This window comes from Diplotaxodon limnothrissa, linkage group LG10 (assembly GCF_057381915.1).
Source record: "Diplotaxodon limnothrissa isolate DT_005_m linkage group LG10, D_limnothrissa_male_GT1.1, whole genome shotgun sequence".
NCBI classification, from domain to species: Eukaryota; Metazoa; Chordata; class Actinopteri; order Cichliformes; family Cichlidae; genus Diplotaxodon; species Diplotaxodon limnothrissa.
In genome coordinates this window covers 27,095,169-27,114,951 of record NC_140605.1, presented here as the reverse complement: position 1 = coordinate 27,114,951, position 19,783 = coordinate 27,095,169, and the positions used below count along the sequence as shown (strand labels likewise).

Here is a 19,783-nt window from a genome sequence, read left to right as displayed (position 1 = left end):
TGCTTAGGCTGCTGCCCTTGCAACCTGGCCCCAGATAAGCGCAAGAAGATGGATGTTTGTGGTATAAAAGGGGATTTATATAAAACAAATAAAACGTGTAACCTCATTCAGAATTACATAACTTTGAGATTTGAGAGATATTAAATTTTCAATAACGGACTTTAATTGTTTGGTTTGTACAGAATATTGACAATATCCGCACAATAACACCTGTTACAAGTGCATCAAATCAAAAAACAAGGGACAACCTCATATATCTCATTCTGAACAATTAAAATCTAAACGTAAAGATAAGATTTTTATGTATTTGTTTTGTGTAAAGTAGCCCAATGTAGCCATCTAATGGTAAAATCTAAAAGTGACTTTAAAATTTCCAAAATAAGAAGCAACAAAAAGGTAAACACTGTTAAACACCAATTTACATTAAAAAAAAATACATAAATAAATGCACAAATTTAGCATATCTAGTTCAGTTGCTGCTGGATTAAAGAAAATGTGTCCAGGTCTACAAATATTCAACATATATGTTGGTGATTGGCTAACACACAAAACCATGAAAGTAATTTATCTCAATATTAGTCTGAAGTGATGTCACTTTAAGACATCCCGATATGCTCCAGTACCAGTTGGTGGGTCACCTCCACTGTACTGTTCTACGCAAGCTGCAAAAACAGACCTGCGCACACAAAACCAAAATCTTTTTTTCTCTCCAGGCACCAGCAAAGCTATGAAGACAGTGTTTTTGTTTCATGGAGAGTGCTCCATAGAGTTTAACGTTGTTTTCAAGTTTGTTTGTTTTTTACCCTTTTGTAAATTATTTCTCTCCCTTTAGATTGTTTCGGTTTTTACTTTGAATCATTTGGACCGGAAATCCCCATCGTCTTTCGTGTTGTCGCTTTATTGTGAAGGATCGGACCGACCGGATACGGTGTTGTTGTTAGTCCAAAACGGAACATGAACTCGGCTAACAGATGTGAAAATTAGCGCTTTTAGTGTGTGTGTTTTGATTAGTAAGGTGGAGGCCGGAGAGGAGGTAGCATTTTTTTAACTGACTGTGTGCCGTGTAATGATCAGAAATGAGCGTCACGTTGGATATAAGGCTGAAAAGAGCAAACAAAGTTTATCTAGAAGGGGTAAGTTGCCACAGCTAGCTAGCACCAGCAGCTTCTGCAACCTCGTCAGCTAACGTTAATAATACAGTATTTTTCTTTATTTATGAATAATGTAGCTATGTAACTGCTACTAAACCAATGTACTGTAACAACCCGAGCTAGTTATTTAGCTACCAGTCGCCGGCGTCACATGATCGGGCACCTGACTGTCGGTGTGACGGCGAAATGTGTCTGTTGTGAGGTTCGCCACAGAAATCCTCACAGATTGATCAGATATATACACATAACATCGTAGTTTGTGATGGAAAATATAAGTGAAACCTCAAGCAGAGACTAATGCATCTACATTTTTAGAAGCCAAAAGTAACTGGACGTTTGACTGCCAAGCAGTTCCAGCAATGATGGAGATAGTTATGGTATGGGTATGATCATGTGACTGCTGATAGAAGCAGGAAGATGAACTGTGAAGTGTTTATGGTTGTATTCTCCATCAGATTCGGCAAAATGTTGCTAAAATGATCTTAGTTTGACCAATTGTTTTTGAGCCTTTGATAATGTGGGACTGTGTATATTAAAAAAAACTGATAGACTGTAGCTCATCCGTGTTGCTTGGTGTGCAGGAAACAGTGGCTGGTGTCATCCTGCTGGTTTGTAAGGAGGCACTGCAGCATCATGGCATCTCTCTGAGCATGGAGGGAGTCGTGAATCTGCAGCTGAGTTCCAAGAGTGTCGGTGTCTTTGAGGCTTTCTACAACTCTGTCAAGGTGAACGTCTAAGATATTGTTTTAAAATCACTTTGAGTGGAGATAAAGACTAGTAAAAGGGTCATTTCCTTTACCATTTGACAAAGAAGTTTCACCAGCATAAATATGAGACAGAAGTATTTAAAAAAAAAAACAAGAAAAAAGTAAATAAAATCATCATAAATTAATCATCCAGAAGTTTTATTTACCTGAGCTGAACTTTCAAACAAAACAAGACTATTATAAGCATCAGTCATGCCTTTTGTTTTGAAATATTGTATTAAGTAAACGTTTAATTAATTCAAAATATAATTAACAGACTCTTAATAAGCGACATAAACTGTTTAACCCATTGTTTTACTGTTTGAGTCCTTACTTTTCATCAAATAGTGTTTATCTGTCATTGATTTTGTGTTATATTTTACCTACAGGATACAAGTTTCACTTTATACGTTTATAATCATTGAACTCCTGGTTTAAAATGTTTGACTGCTAGGTCAGACTAACTGCTAGTCAATTGTTCCTAATAATAATCACATTGAAACATGTTGCAGCCCATCCAGCTGATCAGCAGTAACATTGAAGTGGCCAAGGCTGGAAAAATCCCTGGAGGAAAGACTGAGATTCCCTTTGAGTTCCCTCTGCACACCAAAGGCAACAAAGTGCTGTACGAGACCTACCACGGAGTCTTTGTCAACATTCAAGTGAGTGTGAAGAACATGGTGTATGTCAGGGTTTTCTGTTGCTTTCAGGGCAGCAGTGCAGTTTGTTTGGTCCAGACAAAAGAAAGAAGAACATGCGTTTTTATAGCTCTGGACCTTCGAAACAGACATTTAACTCAGTGACTGGACACTTGGAGGGAAAATATCATGCATCGTCGTCAGCTTTACAAAGATTCACATGGGTAAAAAAAGTTTTGTCCCTTTAATGAACCTCACCAGATTCAGTTCAAAGAATGGACAGACTCCTACATATCTTTAAGACATCACGCTGCCATGCTTCTTTTAAGTAAACCTTGTAAAGAGTATAATGTCGTGGCATCCTGGCTTTAAACCTTTCTGTTCACTCCTCAGTACACCCTCCGCTGTGACATGAAGCGCTCCCTGCTGGCCAAAGATTTGAGCAGGAGCTGCGAATTCATCGTGCACTGCCAGGTGAGTGAAACACACCTGGTTATTGTTATCTGATCTGCTGTGTGTGAATAAGCTTACAGCAAACCTTTTCCATTTTACCCTGTTTCCATCACTGATAGGTAATAAAACATATCAGGTCAAATATGGTAAATAAATTATTTAATAACACTTTTATGGATCAGAATTACCTTTGAATATTTAATCATAAATATTTGATTGTCATTTCTAACTTTTTTAAATCATAATAAACTTTCATTGGCTCACCTGCAGCGCTCTCTCAGTGCACCAGGGGGCAGTAGTCCGTGCTTTGGGAATCACTGTATTAACGGGACTTTTTTTAGGACTATACTGAGTCATTTAAAAGCAGCTGGATGATGATATTTTGTTTCTATAAAATTGACATATTGGTAGCCACAAAAGAAACGACATTTATACCAACAATTAGTTTCTCTCATTTTTGTGCCACTCACTTGTTGTTACAGACTTATTTACATTAAAAAAAAAAGCTAATTTAACCTTTTTAATGCTCACCAATGCTCTGTAGCTCCTGTAAAATCTGTGCTCAGGTTGTCTTTTGTTTTGTTTTGTTTGTTTGTTTTAAGGAAGAAAGTATCTGCATCTAAAAAAAGACTTCTCTGTTTCCTCACCTCCTGATTTTGTTGAAAAGTTATCTTTTCTTCAGCTTTGTTAAACTGTGTCACATCATTTTCTGTTTGACTTCCAGCCTCAGAAATCTAAAGTCATCCCCACACCGGTGAACTTCACCATCACTCCGGACACTCTGCAGAGCCGCGAGGTCAGAAGACGTGTTAAATCTCTTCATTTTTATTTTATTTTTATTTTTTTGCTTGATTTCTTAAAGTTTAAAGCTCTTCTCAATGGATGAACTTGCTTTGTGTTTTCAGAAAAATTCACTTCCCAAGTTTCTCATCCGAGGACATTTAGATGCCACCAACTGCGTGATCAGCCTGCCGCTTACTGGAGAGGTGGTGGTGGAAAACTCGGACGTCCCCATAAAGAGTATTGAACTGCAGCTGGTACGGGTGGAGACCTGCGGTAAGTGCACGCTGTGAGGCAATCAGTCTAACTTTCATTGGGCAAGGCCCAAGGTTTTATGAGCATCTGCTGTGTTCAGGCTGCGCTGAGGGTTACGCCAGAGACGCCACAGAGATCCAGAACATCCAGATAGCTGAAGGTGACGTCTGCCACAGCCTCGCCATCCCCATCTATATGATCTTCCCCAGACTGTTCACCTGCCCCACGCTGGAGACAACAAACTTCAAAGTCGGTCAGTAAAATCCATTCCTGTGATTCTCACACAAACAATTTACTCCAAGGCTCATTTTAGTTTTTTATTTACTAGACTTACTGGTTAACAAGCCTGTGGCTCTTATTTTGAAAGTTCAGCAGACTAATTTTATTATAGTTTAGCATTTTTAACCACAAGTTCTTACTTTGAACGTTTAAATCTTTTCAGATCTAGAGAGTGTTTGCTCATGTTATTTACAATGATGACATTAAAACAATATAAAACACTCATCACAAAGAGACACACTATATTGCCAAAGTTATTCATTTGTCTGCCTTCACATTAATATGAACTTGAGTGATGTCCCATTCTTCATTTAGGGGGTTTAATATGATGATCATTAAGAGGTCCTTTCACTTGAACTAAAGGGGCCGAACTCCTGAAAAACAGCCCTGCATAATAATCCCCCCTCCACCGAACTTTACACTTGGCACAGTGCAGTGATACCGTTTTCATGGCAACTGCCAAATTCAGTCTGATCCATCAGATTGCCAGATAGAGAAGTGCTATTCATTTCTCCAGAGAGCTGGTCTCCACCTCTTTACACCGCTGCAAATCGCTCCACTTTGTTATAAACCCACTAACAGTTGAACCTCACTATGGGGTGTTTTATGTTCTTGTTTTTGCTGTTTTATTGTATACACTGATAACCAGTTTCCACAGCTTTCTGATTTTGTATACTATCTTTTTCTGCCACTGGAAAAACATTTTTTCCCCCATCTAGAAGTCTCTTGATAAAACAGAATTTCAGGGCATTTTGACTTCTGCTTCCATGTTCAGACAGGATCACGACCATGTCAGTCTCCATCTGCAGCAGGTGGAGCTAAACAAGGACTATGGCCTGCATTCTAAAATCATAGTTAATCTGCAGGATGAGATTTATTGGACTGGACTGGCATTTGTACAGTGCTTTAGACTACAAGTCACACTTTATTCATGTCCACAACCAATTTGGAATCACCAGTTAACCCAGGTAGCACTGAGGGATGCAAACTCCAGACTGAAAGGCTCTAGCTGGGTTTCAAACAGTAAACCACCTTTCTGTGTGGTGACAGTGCTACCCACTGTTCTACTGTGGCATCAGTGTTCAGGTAGTTGGCATATAAAATGCTTACATTAAAGAAAATTAGAACAGGAGGCTTCTTTTTCAGTGAACATGGGGGTGAACATTATACAGAGGCCTCTGTCATTAATTGTTTCTGCCCCTCAAATGATGATCAGGTAGGTGAGACAGTGTTATTGTTGGCTGTTCTGCAGGACGCAGTTGTAAACAAATATCAGATCTAAAGGAAAAAGTCCTCACTGCTGCCAGGAGTTAGGACATTATGTGCTACTGTGGAGAACTCAATGAAACCCCAACTTAAATTTGACATGCTCTTGATAAAACAAAAACTTCTCTGTGCAGTGCGATCATGAGTGTTTCTTTCCTTCAGAGTTTGAAGTCAACGTTGTCGTCGTGCTCCATGATGATCACCTGATCACAGAGAACTTTCCTCTGAAGCTGTGCAGACTCTGAACTTATCATTTCTGAGAGAAGCTCAGAGACCTTCACACTTCTCATCCTGCAACAAACTCGTCTGCCTGAACAGATTCTTCAACATGCAACTGAAGCTGGAGAAATTATTCAAACCTTCAGAGACCTCCCTAATAATACATCATGTTAATGTGACCAAACTCTTTTCTTTTTAAAGTTTTATTTCAGTTTAATAAATTTCTCTTTTTAAACTATTTCATATTTCCAAGTTGTTTTTTTTAAGGATGTGCAGCATCACAGGGACTGTTCTTTCAGGACCTGGTGGTTTAGAAGTCCAGCTGACATCCAGTCAGCTGCAGCTCTGTGGGTCTAGTCCTGAAAACCTCAGAGCTGCAGCAGAAGTCATCTGAGAGTACAGCTTGATTAAATGAGTCAGTCAGAATGCAAGTGGGATTTATAACTTTAATGTTTTTTTTTCCCAGTACAGCTAGTGTTTCAGCTCTAATGTCAGCATTTCTGAGTCCAAACCAACACTTTCCTCTTATTTTATTTCCAGAAGTCACATAAGAAAGACATAACCAGCATTTGGTTAGCACAGCTTTGCACGAAGATAAAAATAGAGAAATTTAAAAAAGAAAAATCCCAAACATTCACCCTGGTAGCTGCTCTGAAGCTCACAGATGAAGACTTGTTTAATCAAGTGAAAGCGGCACATTGTGGATTTACCGGGACTTCCTCATTCACCAGCTGCAGGAGTCTCAGCAGCTGTCCACAAAATCTAAAATAACCCTTGTTTTATGGCAAATTTAGCCACCATAAAATAATCCCAAGCAAAAAAACACGGAACAGTTATTTCTTTCAATTACATGAAACCTTTCATTTTAAAAAAAAAGAAAAGTCAAAAGCCTTTTTAGATTTTAATGCAATAAGAAAAGCAAAAAGATAAAAGCGTACACATGAGTAGTGAGAGGAAGCAAGGTTAAGACTTCATGGAGCTGGACGTCTCCGGCCAGTCAGCATGGGGAAATCTTCTGGCAGCAGGGCGTGAGTCCTGCAGGTTGGACAGGTGCTCTGCTCCTTCAGCCACGATCTGATGCACTGAACACAGAAAACAGCACTTTAAAGCCTGAAACTAGACCAGACGCCACATCTGGATGCTTTTCACTAAAAATCCAGTGTGTGGTGTTAACGCTTTCTTCCATTTCCTAGGCCTTTTTATAAAAACAAAACCAAGCTTAGCTCGTATTACATTGTGCAGCCACAATAGTGCAGCCACAATATTACAACCAATTGATGAAGTGAAAATCATGCAGTTCACATGATTTAGCAGCAGCCCTCTTTCTTTGTGGGTTAATATCCCAGCGCCTGTGCAGAACATGGTTACACCATCCTCTAGTTGCCTTCTTTTCCTTGACCTCAGTGGAAAATGATGTGGAGGAAAATTCCTCAGGGCTAGGAAAAGAAGCACAGTGCTTCTCCACTCAAGACACAAGACTCCTCAATACTTCAGAAGTTGAGAATGTCCTGAAGATGGACTACAACAACTTTCATAGGCCACATGAGAGAAAATATTAGTTAATAACCAACGTCTGGATTTTAAATAAACAAGAATAAACAGACTATAAAGAAAAAGGACATGTTGCTTATCCAGCTTGTAACCCTGCCTCTATTCAAGCTTAATTAATGATAACACCAATGTTGGCAGTACTACAAAGGATGTAACTAATGCCGACTAACTCATGACAGACCTTAAAATTCACTTTAACAGGTTTTTATATGTAAATAAGCTTTTAACACAAGGAAATAACTTGATAAGAAGATGCATTATGCTCATAGTTAACCTTTGGGTTTGACGTCCTGTAGCCAGCAGTGTGTCCTCTGCTAAAGGAGGCAATAAAGGAAGCACTGAGGTACCCTACCTTTTTCTAAACACTAAGGAAAATAGCTCCTGTTGTGGCTGCCACACAGATACTGTGCTACAAATCTCTCCAAGCAAAACTCAACTATTTATCTGCTGCCATATTTTGCACCTTGCTTGTTCCACACCTTAGACCCAACAGTTTACCGTGAGTCTCTGGTATCGCTGCTCACCTCATTATGGAAGCTGTGTCTGCACTCCAGCACGCAGGTGTCATCCGGGCTCATTTCGTCATGACAGATGATGCAGGGATCCTCCATGTTCAGCTGCAATCGACATGCACAGTCAGGCCCTGCTAAACGCTCACCCAACCCTATCAATGCTGCACATACCAGGCTGTATTAATTAGCAAATGAAACTAGTTCTCAATAAATGCACTCCTTTTGTTTGATGTTTGCTCAAAGGAATCGATTTTTTTAAAGTAAATTCGAAGATTTACTGGTCACTAGAAATGAGTTACAACTCTGATCAAGGCTTACAACAGCACTGCAAGTTGACAGCAGGAAAACAACACTAACAGTGAAATGATGAAAATGTGCAGCTTCAAACTTGAACACTACTAAATTTTTGGACTCACAGCGTTGGAACTTCTGACTCTCTGTTGTCCGATTGGCTGCCACACCGGTGCTGGGTTTATCAACGGAGGGGTAGCACACTGAGCTGGACTCCTACGACCCAGAACGCTGGATCTGGTCGAGTTAAACCTCTCCTGAGAGGAAGAAATGAAGTCAAATAGTCAAGAAAATACTTTCTGCAAGCCTCCGCAAATCCTGGTATCAGTCACCTGAGACGGGACCTGTGTGATAAAGTAGACTGCAATATGCTTTTTACTGGTTAGTTTTAAAAAGTGTGAACAGGCCACCCTCTTCTGGCTGAGAACCATGACCTCAGAGCTGGAGGTGGTAATTCTCATTCCTGATGCATCACACTCGATTATGTAACCATAATGACTGAAATTATTCTATTATTCAGCTCTCCTTCTCTTGTGTTGTTCCTTCATTTGCCAGAAGCCGTTATCCTTACTCACATTGGTCAGAACAGTCCAACAATTTTGAGATGCTAGTCTTTCTATCAGGGCATCATGATGGTCCAAATATACCATTGGTTTAGACAACAGATCAGTCCATAATTGGACAGATATGGTGTAGTCTGAACCCAGTATTTGCATCATCTCCCAATTTGAGCTTCGACCAGGAACCTCACTGCAAACCCTTAAAACCACTTTAAGAATGCGTCTACCTGATGGTCCAGGATCAGTTGGGTCACACCTCCGACTACATCCTGTAAAGACATGCTGCTAAAACTTCCACCGCTGGATGAACGCAGCTCCTGAACAAACTTCATCAACTCCGACCTGAGCACACAAACACAGTTAATACATTTTATTAAGTGGGTTTGAACACTATGGTCTAAATGTGAGTCTGCAGCAGGAGGATGACACTTTTCTTTTTAAACAGCTGCTCCAGTGTTACCTTGTATAGTCAGGGAACATGGTGGACAACGTCTCCATGGCTTTGCCGAACACTGTGTTTGGCTGCTGTCCTGGCTCCGATGTCCTGATTGGATGTTTGTGCTGAGAGGGCGGGGCCGGTGCCTCAGCCGCAGGGGGAGCAGAGTGGTGGATGGGTGGAGGAGTGCCGCGTGAGGCCTGAGCTGAAGACTGAAGAGTAAACTCTTTGGCTGTTGCAGAAAGCTGGAACATCCACACAGAAGAGTAGGAAGAGTTAGAAATGTAATGTTACAAGTGAGCTAACAGAGAGATCCTGATCAGGACGTTCAGCCCTTTATCCAGTTCACCATCTGACTGTTAGCTGAATGTGTAATAAATATGAAGTAAATAAATGCTGTCTCATTCAGTGCAAAGGAAGCAAACTATTTTTGACTTCTATTTGATGCACAAAAGCTAAAGAGAATTTATAATAAATGAAGAATAAATCAACATAATACACATACAGCTGCAAAGCTGCTCATGTGATCAGCCCAAGTTATTGATATAAATAAAGCTCAGCTGAGTGTGTAATTTTATTTTTAAAATATATATCCTAGAGAGAAAGCTCTGAGTGCTGTGAGTAAACTAACTTTTTGTACTGGTTTTACTGGAGCAGCTGCAGGTTCAGGATGGCTGTTGACCGCATGCATCTCAGTGACTGGCCTGCCGGTGTTCACCTGATCCATCTGATCCTGGTACTGCCGCTGTGGACCGCGTGGAGACAAAATGTCACAACATCCATGCAGAGCCTCTCATAAACATGCAGACGGTCAAATGATATCAGATTATGTATATTTTGCCTCCTCCTGTGTCTTATGTTTTACGGAGTCGTGGCTCTGTGAGGACATCCCGGACTGCGCGCTCAAGCTGGAGGGCTTTCATCTGCTGCACGCGGACCGGCAGGCCTCTCTCTCTGGTAAGACCAAAGGTGGAGGTGTCTGCTTCTACATTAATAGTGGCTGGTGCACAGATGTAACAGTGATTGCTCAGCACTGCTCTTCCTCTCTGGAATACCTTTTTATTCACTGCAAACCGTTTTATTCTCCGCGGGAGTTTGCTTCATTCATCCTGGCCGCTGTTTACATCCCGCCAGATGCGGATGCGCAGGCAGCTCAGTGCGCACTCGCGGAGCAGATACTGCACATGGAGCGGACATTCCCGGACTCTCTCATCATTGCTCTTGGGGACTTTAACAAAGCCAACCTGAGCCATGAGCTTCCCAAATACAAGCAGTATATTAAATGCCCGACCAGAGAGGAGAGGACATTAGACCACTGTTACAGCACGATCAGCGGGGCCTATCGTGCGGTGCCCCGCGCTTCACTCGGACTTTCTGACCACGTCATGATCCACCTAATCCCCGCGTACAGACAGAGGCTGAAGCTCTCCAAACCTGTCGTGAGGACCAAAAAACTGTGGAGCAACGAGGCTGTGGAGGAGCTTCGCACGTGTTTGGAGTCTACAGACTGGGACACAATGAAGGCTGCTTCTAACAGCTTGGACGAGTTTACGGACACTGTCACCTCCTATATCCACTTCTGTGAGGACAGCATTGTGCCATCACGCACCAGGGTGAGTTATAACAATGACAAACCCTGGTTTACTCCTAAACTCAAAAAGCTGTGGCTGGAAAAGAGAAAGGCGTTCAGAAGCGGAGACAGGGACTGCTACAGAGAGGCCAAGTACAGGTTCACTAAAGAAGTGGACATTGCTAAACATCAGCACTCTGAGAAGATACAGCAGCAGATCTCAGAGAATGACTCGGCCTCTGTGTGGAAAGGTTTTAGGAATATCGCCAACTACAAGCCTAAAACCCCCCACTCCACTGATGACTTGCTCTTAGCCAACACCCTTAACGACGTTTTGACGAGCCATCAGGCAGCCTTCACACCTCCAACGGCCCCAACAATAGAGACACTTTGGACACTCATTCCCCCACCTCTCCCCCCTCCACAGAGCCATCACCACCTTCAAACACTTCACCTACAACACCCCCCTCCTCACCCCACACAAAAGAGGATTTCACACCACCTCCTCCCACCACAACTCTTCATATTCATGAAGCAGGTGTGAGGAAGAAGTTTAAGAGTCTGAATGCTTGAAAAGCTCCCGGCCCAGACGGTGTGTCTCCTGCCCCTCTCCCCTCTTCTCCACCACGGTCTCACTGAACTCTGTCACACACACACACACACACACTCACTCTCTGACGCACTCACTGGCCTGCTCCAGTCACTTTGTGGAGCATTGGACTGCTTAAGCATTGGACCTCATAAGACTTTGTTGTTACACTATCTCTTACCGTACACTACTAAATCTCCATTTGCACTATTTGCCTATTTTGCACCACTATGCCCTCTTACTTGAATATTGTATATTGTATATTGCATAGCTTTTTTTTTTGTTATACGTAAAATTGTATTGTATTTATTTAAATTTTTACTTTTTAATTATTTTATTTGCATTTTTCTAATCACTAGGGTTTGAGAGTAACGCAATTTCTATTCTGTGTATGTCCTGTACATGTGGCAGAATTGACAAATAAAGTTGACTTGACTTGACACTGTGCAAACGAGCTGGCCCCAGTGTTTTCTGGCATTTTCAACTCCTCACTGCAGGCATGTCACGTGCCTGCCTGCTTCAAGTCCTCTACCATAATCCCTGTCCCCAAGAAACCTAGGATCACTGGACTAAATTACTACAGACCCGTGGCTCTGACATCTGTGGTCATGAAGTCATTTGAGCGCCTGGTTCTCTCCTATCTCAAGACCCTCACGGCCCCCCTCCTGGACCCCCTGCAGTTTGCATACAGAGCCAACAGGTCTGTAGATGACGCCATCAACATGGCCCTACACTTCATCCTGCAGCATCTGGACTCCCCAGGAACCTACGCCAGGATCCTGTTTGTGGACTTCAGCTCTGCCTTCAACACCATCCTTCCAGACCATCTCCGAGACAAGCTTTCCCAGATGAATGTGCCTGATCCCATCTGCCGGTGGATCACTGACTTCCTGACGGACAGGAAGCAGCATGTGAGGCTGGGAAAGAATGTCTCGGACTCCTGGACCATCAGCACCGGCTCCCCTCAGGGCTGTGTTCTTTCTCCTCTGCTCTTCTCCCTGTACACCAACTGCTGCACCTCCACCCACCAGTCTGTGAAGCTAATCAAGTTTGCAGATGACACCACCGTTATTGGACTCATCTCGGACGGGGACGAGTCTGCCTACAGGAGGGAGGTTGAACGTCTGGTGTCCTGGTGCAGCAACAACAACCTGGTGCTGAATGCCCAGAAGACAGTGGAGATTATTGTGGACTTTAGGAAGCACACAGCCCCACTCCCCCCCCCCCCCCCCATCATCCTGACTGACACCCCCATCACCTCTGTGGACTCATTCCGCTTCCTGGGTACCACCATCACCCAGGACCTGAAGTGGGAGCCCACCATCACCTCCGTCATTAAGAAAGCCCAGCAGAGGATGTACTTCCTGGGGCAGCTGAAGAAATTCAACCTGCCAACACGGACGATGATGCAATTCTACACCGCAATCATCGAGTCCATCCTCACCTCCTCCATCACCGTGTGGTACGCTGGAGCCACTGTCAGGGACAAACAGAGACTGCAGCGTGTTGTGCGCTCTGCTGAGAAGGTGATTGGCTGCAGACTCCCATCTCTGCAGGACCTGTACACCTTCAGGACACTGGGGCGTGCAGCTCGGATCTCAGCTGACCCTTCTCACCCTGGACACAGTCTGTTTGACCTGCTCCCCTCAGGCAGGAGGCTCCGGTACATTCGCACCAGAACCTCTCGCTATAAGAACAGTTTCTTCCCCTCTGCTGTTGGACACATGAACAATAACCGTATGACTGTTCCCACCACTAACACATGACCCTACGCTGTGTTCACTGCATCGTTCCATGTTTGGCACTGATCACCACCTGCACTCATGTATATATCTATCTACTTAGCACTTTTAATTCTTATTTTTATTTTCATGTCTATTTAAGCGTAATTTATGACAGTATGTTTGCACTTGTAAACCTGCTCAACATTTGGCAATAAAACCCTTTCTGATTCTGATTCTTTTAAAGACAGACTGACTGTGCGTGGTTTTATTTTATCAGGCTGTTCTGGAGTGTCATAAGGTGTGGGATGTCATACGGTGATCTCTCCACACAGGTAAAATATAAGCTGCTGCGTTAAATTCAGTCCACCCATAGAGGTGATGGGCAGGACTGAAGACCTCTCAAGCAATGACAGCTAAACATTTGATGGAGACATTTTTCTAAATGACTGTATGAGGCCTGAGTTTAGTATCGCAGTTATATGCAAAATCTTTGTCGAGTCCTGCTGCTTATGAAGCTGCCCGATCTTACACCTGCGCCACAAACATACGTCTGATCTGAAGGGTTCTTGTACCTCAGCAGTGGAGATTCTCTTTTCCACTTCTTTGATCTGGTCTCTGCAGCTGTTTCTCGCCGCTTCCAGGTCTTGATTTGGGAATCTGCAAAGAAGTCAGATATCACACATAAGCCTGAAAACATCTGAGCTATATCCGGTCCATTCCAACATCAACACCGGCCACTGGGAATATTCACATTCCCAAAGCACCAAGACCTTAATAAGATTCAGCTCACCGAGGCAGAGCCAACCACTCTCCACTGGCTCAGTAGAATGACGGTGTAGGAGTGCATACCAGGCCGGCATGCAGTCTGGTCTTATGGCACCAGACATAGCCCTACCTCACTCCAGTGCTTTAAAGAAAATCCATTTAGTTTGAACAGGAACAAATTCCCATTCTTTTTAACTCACATCACTGCTGCGAAAAGCTTCATAAAGAAATTTTAAAAAGTAATTTTCATCTGGTGCATGCAAAAAATAAAAGAGTGCTGCAGACTTAATTTATTTTTGCAAACACTGGACCTTTAAACACAATATAGTATAGTCCCTTTTGTTACTTTACTTAATTACATGCATTGTTTGACTGAGCAGATTTTACTCAGTGTCTTGCTACAGATTAGGGCTGGGCGATATGACCCAAAATTCATATCTCGATATTTTTTAGCTGGATGGCGATATAAGATATATATCTCGATATTTTTTTTTAAGCCATAAAGTAAGAACAAAAAGAGTTCTTAGTCAAAGCTGTGTCCCAGATGTCACACAGGCACTTTTATTAACATACAGCACAGATGTACATGAAAAATTACTCAAAATTAAATTATGAGCATTCATTAAATAATAATGCTCCATAAATAAAAGAAAACAAGGTTGTTTTTGTGCTAAACAAAGAGCTCACAATTGTGCAGTCAAAATGTAAACTAAAAGACGCTGAGCGTAATAACAAAGACAGACAGATTTTACAGCTGCTCTGTTCCCAAGTTTTACTGTGTGACTGATAGCCTGGAGTTTGAAATCCGCTTCATAACCACGTCTCTTACAGGTGCCATTTATGGTCCTTATACACACACAATACGGTAATATTACGTTGATGCACAGTACGTATCACTCCGCGAAGCTCCTCGGTAGCCGTAATGCGCCGACAATCTATCAAGCGGTGCAGCTCCGTAGCTTACCAAAGTCGTACTCAAACATTTTTGACAGATTGCTGAACGCCGTGTACCACATAAAATCGGTTCGCGGCCACCAAGCACAACCAGCATTCATACATAAGGCGCGCTATCAACTTTTGAGAGAATGAAAGGATTTTAGGGTTAGCGCTGTTAGCTCGTTAGCGCGGTTAGCTCGTTAGCATGTTTAGCTCGTTAGCACGTTGACGCCGTCCAGCCCCACGCATGGGCGATGCGCAGTAACTCGTTAACGGAGATTTGCCGTGTCCGTGTTGTCGCTGCCTGCACGTGAAGCGATGGGGTAGGAGGGGGAGTTGTCTTCAGTGAAGGCGAGGCGGAGTAACGTTGCGTAGAGACAAAAGTGGACGAAAGAGAGGCAAACTTGCGGCTCCACAACTATAATTATAACGTAACATAGACTATATCGATATAAAGGATATTGTCACATCTTATATCTCGTATAAAAATATATCGATATGTTTTAAAAACTCGATATATCGCCCAGCTCTACTACAGATTACTTTTGGTACTTTAAAAACAGCAAAAGCACTTCAACGTTTCGAGGCCAACTCAGGCTGCTATGAGGCATTAGTTCCGTTTCTTAAATGACTTGGCTGACGCGTACTCTTTCCTGCTCTTACCTGTGTAGTGCTTCATCCAGTTTGTTCAGCAAAGCCTTGGCGTCTGCCAGCTCTTTGTAGAGGCCGTGCAAGCTCTGATCCCGACTGCTCTCCATTAGCGACAGCTGGTGAAGTAACACAAGCGGAGGATGGGTCGTCATTATTTCAAGTCAGTTTTTGAGTCAACAACGTGCCCCCAAAAAAACCTCTACCAGCAATAAATAATACATTAAAATAAACATTTCTTGTTGCTAAAAGAGAGCTGTGAGGGACTTGAAAAACATCAACATATGTAGTCAGAAATAAGATGTATCAAAGTGTAGGCAATACCAGAGCTGTGTGAGACCTCCTGGTGGCCGAGCTAATCAAGGCTTTACATCGTTTGATCTCATCCTCCAGACTCATCTTTTCAGCTGCTAACTGATTACTGGAGGGAAAAAAAGGTGAGAGAGAATCTTAAAAAAAAGAAGAAAAAGAAACTTTCACTTTAAGTTTCATTGTCCTGTCTTACCTTAGCTCCAAGAAATCATTCAGCTTGGCTTCATAGCTGGTTTTCTTCTCCTGGATGCTTTGGGCAAGTCTACAAATAAAAAGACCACAAAATTGAGGAAATTTAGAGATTAATGTAAGAGCAGCCACGACACAGAGAATGATTTAAGATAAGATTTAAAGTCTTACCTCCCTTGTTGCTCCAACAGTTCTTCTATCTCCTGCTTTAGGGACCTCAGTGCTTCCTGATTGGCTTTCTTCTCCTTCTGGTCCTTCTTCACCTCATCCTCTAGCTTCTGCTGGAACAGCGTCAGCTCCTTATTGGTTACCTTGATGAGAGAGAAATTATCAATTAAAATACAGACACGTTAAGTTTCAGCTAATGACATTTGTAAATGTCAAATGTATTGAAATTACTTGAATATTGGCTGTGATCTTCTGCACTTCCTCCTGTAGTAAAACGACGTCTTCTCTCTCGCCTACATTTACTTTGTCATTTGTCATTTTCTTGATCTGCTGCTCCAGCGACCTGTTGCTCTTCTCTTGCTTGTTGATGTCACCCTGGAGAAAATATGAACAGTAAACGACAACTTACTGTAAATACTGAAGTAACACTAGTAAATCTTCATATTTTACATTGAATCCATGCAAGTACAGTGACTTATAGTCTCTCTCAGTGCGAGACTGGAACAGATGTTAAGCACTTATAATTTGTGCAGTAGATAAGACTACTACTACTATTATTATTATTAATTATATTTACTCACAGTATAATTATTTATTTCTTTGTTTTCTGTAACAACTGTCTTGTTTTCTAGTGTACTTACCTTTAAATATTTGTCTATTATTATTTATAAATATACCTCAAAATTACATTTAATTACAGGGGATTTACGCTCTTAGTCTTAGCCATATTGTAAAGTGTTACTGAATATTTTAAGCTTCAGTAAATAAAACTCCACTAACAAAATACTTGCTATGAATCACATTGCTGGAGGCTTTCCTTTTATGGGAAAAACTGTGACTGACCTGGGATTTCTCAAAGCCCTCATGAAGCTCCGTATTCACCGCTACACTCCTCATGGCCTCCTGGCATGTCTGAGGCCACAGCAAACACAACATTTCAGACAGACACATAGCAGTGTGTATTTAATTAAAAGAAACAAATGTGTTGGTGTTGACCTGCACTGCTGCATGGCTTGCATGGCTCAAAAAGATCTCATTGGTTGTCACCGATGTCCCCAAAGTTGCATTAGTTTCCCAAACTCCACGGTTAAACTCAGAGGGATCAAGATACAGATCCTCGTAGCCATTGGGTGAAAAGTTATTGTCTGGCTCCTGATCATCACCGTTACTCCAAGCAAAGTAGGACCCAATCACTGGCTGGTATAGGGGCTGAAAACCAGATGCATAAGGATTTGGGAGCACTGTATAGCCTTCAGTCTGTGCAGATGAATAGTCATGCATATAGCTTGTGAAACTAGTTTCATCGCCTGTATACAAAACAGGAGATTCAGAGTTATCGTCCAGATCAGCTATTTCGTCCAGATCGTCCAGGCTGGCTCCACGTTCAGCCTGCTGCAGGGACACTGCATGCTTCGCCAGGCCAATACACCTCCCGATCTTTATGAAGCGAAGGGAGTCCAGGAGAAACGGCTCGAAGCCCCCAGCTGCTTCGATCTTTCGCTTAGCCTCAGAAGGGAAATTTTCAAGTTCACCCACCAGCAGAGGGTCTTCAGCTACCAGGGCACCATGTTCGTCCAAGATCTGAGCAAAGTAGCTGCAGGGGGACAGACAGTCCAAATATTACTCGCACTTACATATGCTCACATAAGAAAGCGTAAATGTAACCTCTTTAATGTGTTTGCACTTACTCATACAAACTCTCTTTTGTTGAGTCAGGGTTGTTGTCCAAAATATGTTTATAGTGACTTCTGTGTCTCCTGCTGTCATACTGATCCTCAAATTCCGCCACTTGGTCTCGAAGGTGGCTCGGCACAGTGAACGAATCGAGCGTGTCAAGGAATGATCTGTAGACAGAAAGCTTGATTGTTACCAACAAGTTTCAGCTAAAACAGTCTCTGCATGTCCATGAAGACAAAGGAACTTACAAAGAATCATCTTCAAAAAACTCTTGGTCCCACTCATCCCTTGGATTAACACTTCTCATCCCAGACAAAACAATAACACCCTGAGAGGAAAACAAGGAAGAAACATTTTAGTGTGACGCTGCATAAATTAATTCCTCTTACATGCAACAACTAATATTGCAACCTCTGACCTTTGGCTCTTTCTGTTTCTTTTTCCGGCCTCGACTCTTAGCTTTGATAGGAGAATTCTGAAGGAAGAACAAGTGTGATGAGCATAAAACTAAAGCTCCAGTTTGGTGTTGTCTACTCCATGTTTGTTACTGAGAAAAATCAGTTCACTTTAAAAGGAATAGTTTGACATTTGAGGAAATTACTTGTGTGGACAAACCAAGTTGAAGGTTTCAGCCAAGACTTCCAATAAAGTGCTGTATTTACCTCTTTAAATGCAGCATTTACCTATGACCAGGTAAATACTTAATTGTACTACTACAAATGTGCTCCCAATTCAATTCAATTTTATTTATACAAAGCCGAATGATAACAACAGCCGCCTCGAGGCACTTTATATTGTAAGATAAAGACCCTACAATAACAGAGAGAAAACCCCAAAAATGAGCAACCACTTGGCAATAGAGAAAAGGAAAAACTCCCTTTTAATAGGAAGAAACCTCTGGCAGAATCACGCTCGGGGAGGGGCAGCCATCTGCCATGTACAACTGGAGGTAAGGGAAAGGAGACGGGACAAAAGGAACGTTGTGGCAGCCATTACTCAACCGTGCCTCCAATTGAGTGTGTGTGATAGTTAGAAAGCACTCAAAGGTTTAGAAAAGAAAAAGTTTATATTAATGTGTATATGAGGCTTATGGCGAAAAGTCCTTGTGTGCTCATTTTGAGAATCCACAACTAATCCCTGCTCTAAATCATCTATGGTGATAGTACTAAGTAAAGACCTCCTTAATATCGGACACACACACACACACACACACACACACACACACACACACAGGAGTCCCATCTGCTGTTTAAACCTTCAGTTTGGGAGGGGTAGCCAATCAGAATAAATCAGGTTCAAAGGGGAGGAGCTCAAATGTACTGTTTTAGGCAGAGGACAAACAGGCCTTTTGTCCCATTTACCCTCCCCTCAACTCCAACTGGTCATGGCAAATGTTTGCCCCTCCCTGAGCCTGGTACTGCCAGAGGTTTCTTCCTGCTAAAAAGGAGTTTTTCCTTCCCACTCTCACCAAGTGCTTGTTCAAAACACCCTAAAATATAGTTTTAGTACTTTCCTCACCACCAGTGTATTTCTGAAAACGTCAAACTAATCCTTTAAGTTTATAGACCTGCAGCCAGATATATTTTAGATTTCCAAAAACCTTACATTTTGACTTTCATCTGACTTTTTTAAGACCGAACAATGCCCATCTGAAAAACAAACAAAATAAAATCATGAGGTAAAATGAAGGCTCTCCCAATCAAAAGTTAGTCGAGCGCAAAATACTCACCCAACATATCAAAATATTCATCCAGAATAGTGTGGCAGGAGACATACTCATCCCTATGCTCGTCCATAGTCCAGATAAAGAGCCTCATGTCATGTGGCGGGGCCTGTTTAAGGTATTCAGTCACAGTTAAGCCAATGCTTGAAAATAACTCCGGGCTCGTGCCCAACTTCTCTATAATCATATCCTGCAAAGGTCCAAATTTTAGCAGAAGAGACAAGTCCAGTTGCTCCAAGCGTCCTGCGTAGCGTTCAATGAAGCTCTGGGCAGCATTCAGACCTGCAGAAGAAACAGTAATCCATTTAACAGTATGAATACCTTAAAAAGCCACTTGTAATGCAA

General features: G+C 42.2%; 2 protein-coding genes across 3 annotated transcripts in view; one reads left to right on the top strand and one right to left on the bottom strand.

Moving 5' to 3' along the window:
* Positions 1 to 922: 922 nt before the first annotated feature.
* vps26c (VPS26 endosomal protein sorting factor C) lies at positions 923 to 5,966 on the top strand. Its single transcript, XM_085364029.1, has 8 exons — positions 923 to 1,133; positions 1,733 to 1,876; positions 2,410 to 2,559; positions 2,929 to 3,009; positions 3,713 to 3,784; positions 3,894 to 4,044; positions 4,124 to 4,276; positions 5,731 to 5,966. Exons 1-8 carry the CDS (start codon positions 1,077 to 1,079, stop codon positions 5,811 to 5,813), a joined length of 891 nt encoding a protein of 296 aa, XP_085220155.1. The 5' UTR covers positions 923 to 1,076; the 3' UTR covers positions 5,814 to 5,966.
* Positions 5,967 to 6,226: 260 nt separating this feature from the next.
* ttc3 (tetratricopeptide repeat domain 3) overlaps positions 6,227 to 19,783 on the bottom strand; it is a 31,420-nt gene continuing 17,863 nt past the window's right edge. For both annotated transcript variants that reach the window (XM_085364679.1, XM_085364680.1), the window contains 19 exons: positions 19,445 to 19,720; positions 19,321 to 19,364; positions 18,134 to 18,190; positions 17,964 to 18,043; positions 17,727 to 17,882; positions 17,035 to 17,632; positions 16,882 to 16,950; positions 16,270 to 16,413; positions 16,042 to 16,181; positions 15,875 to 15,943; positions 15,694 to 15,790; positions 15,385 to 15,488; positions 13,593 to 13,677; positions 9,769 to 9,882; positions 9,162 to 9,382; positions 8,929 to 9,043; positions 8,267 to 8,398; positions 7,863 to 7,955; positions 6,227 to 6,869 (listed from right to left, as the gene is read on the bottom strand). In XM_085364679.1, the coding sequence (XP_085220805.1) occupies positions 6,759 to 6,869; positions 7,863 to 7,955; positions 8,267 to 8,398; positions 8,929 to 9,043; positions 9,162 to 9,382; positions 9,769 to 9,882; positions 13,593 to 13,677; positions 15,385 to 15,488; positions 15,694 to 15,790; positions 15,875 to 15,943; positions 16,042 to 16,181; positions 16,270 to 16,413; positions 16,882 to 16,950; positions 17,035 to 17,632; positions 17,727 to 17,882; positions 17,964 to 18,043; positions 18,134 to 18,190; positions 19,321 to 19,364; positions 19,445 to 19,720 (2,705 nt within the window). In that variant the 3' untranslated portion in view covers positions 6,227 to 6,758. The remainder of the gene's footprint in view (positions 6,870 to 7,862; positions 7,956 to 8,266; positions 8,399 to 8,928; positions 9,044 to 9,161; positions 9,383 to 9,768; positions 9,883 to 13,592; positions 13,678 to 15,384; positions 15,489 to 15,693; positions 15,791 to 15,874; positions 15,944 to 16,041; positions 16,182 to 16,269; positions 16,414 to 16,881; positions 16,951 to 17,034; positions 17,633 to 17,726; positions 17,883 to 17,963; positions 18,044 to 18,133; positions 18,191 to 19,320; positions 19,365 to 19,444; positions 19,721 to 19,783) is intronic.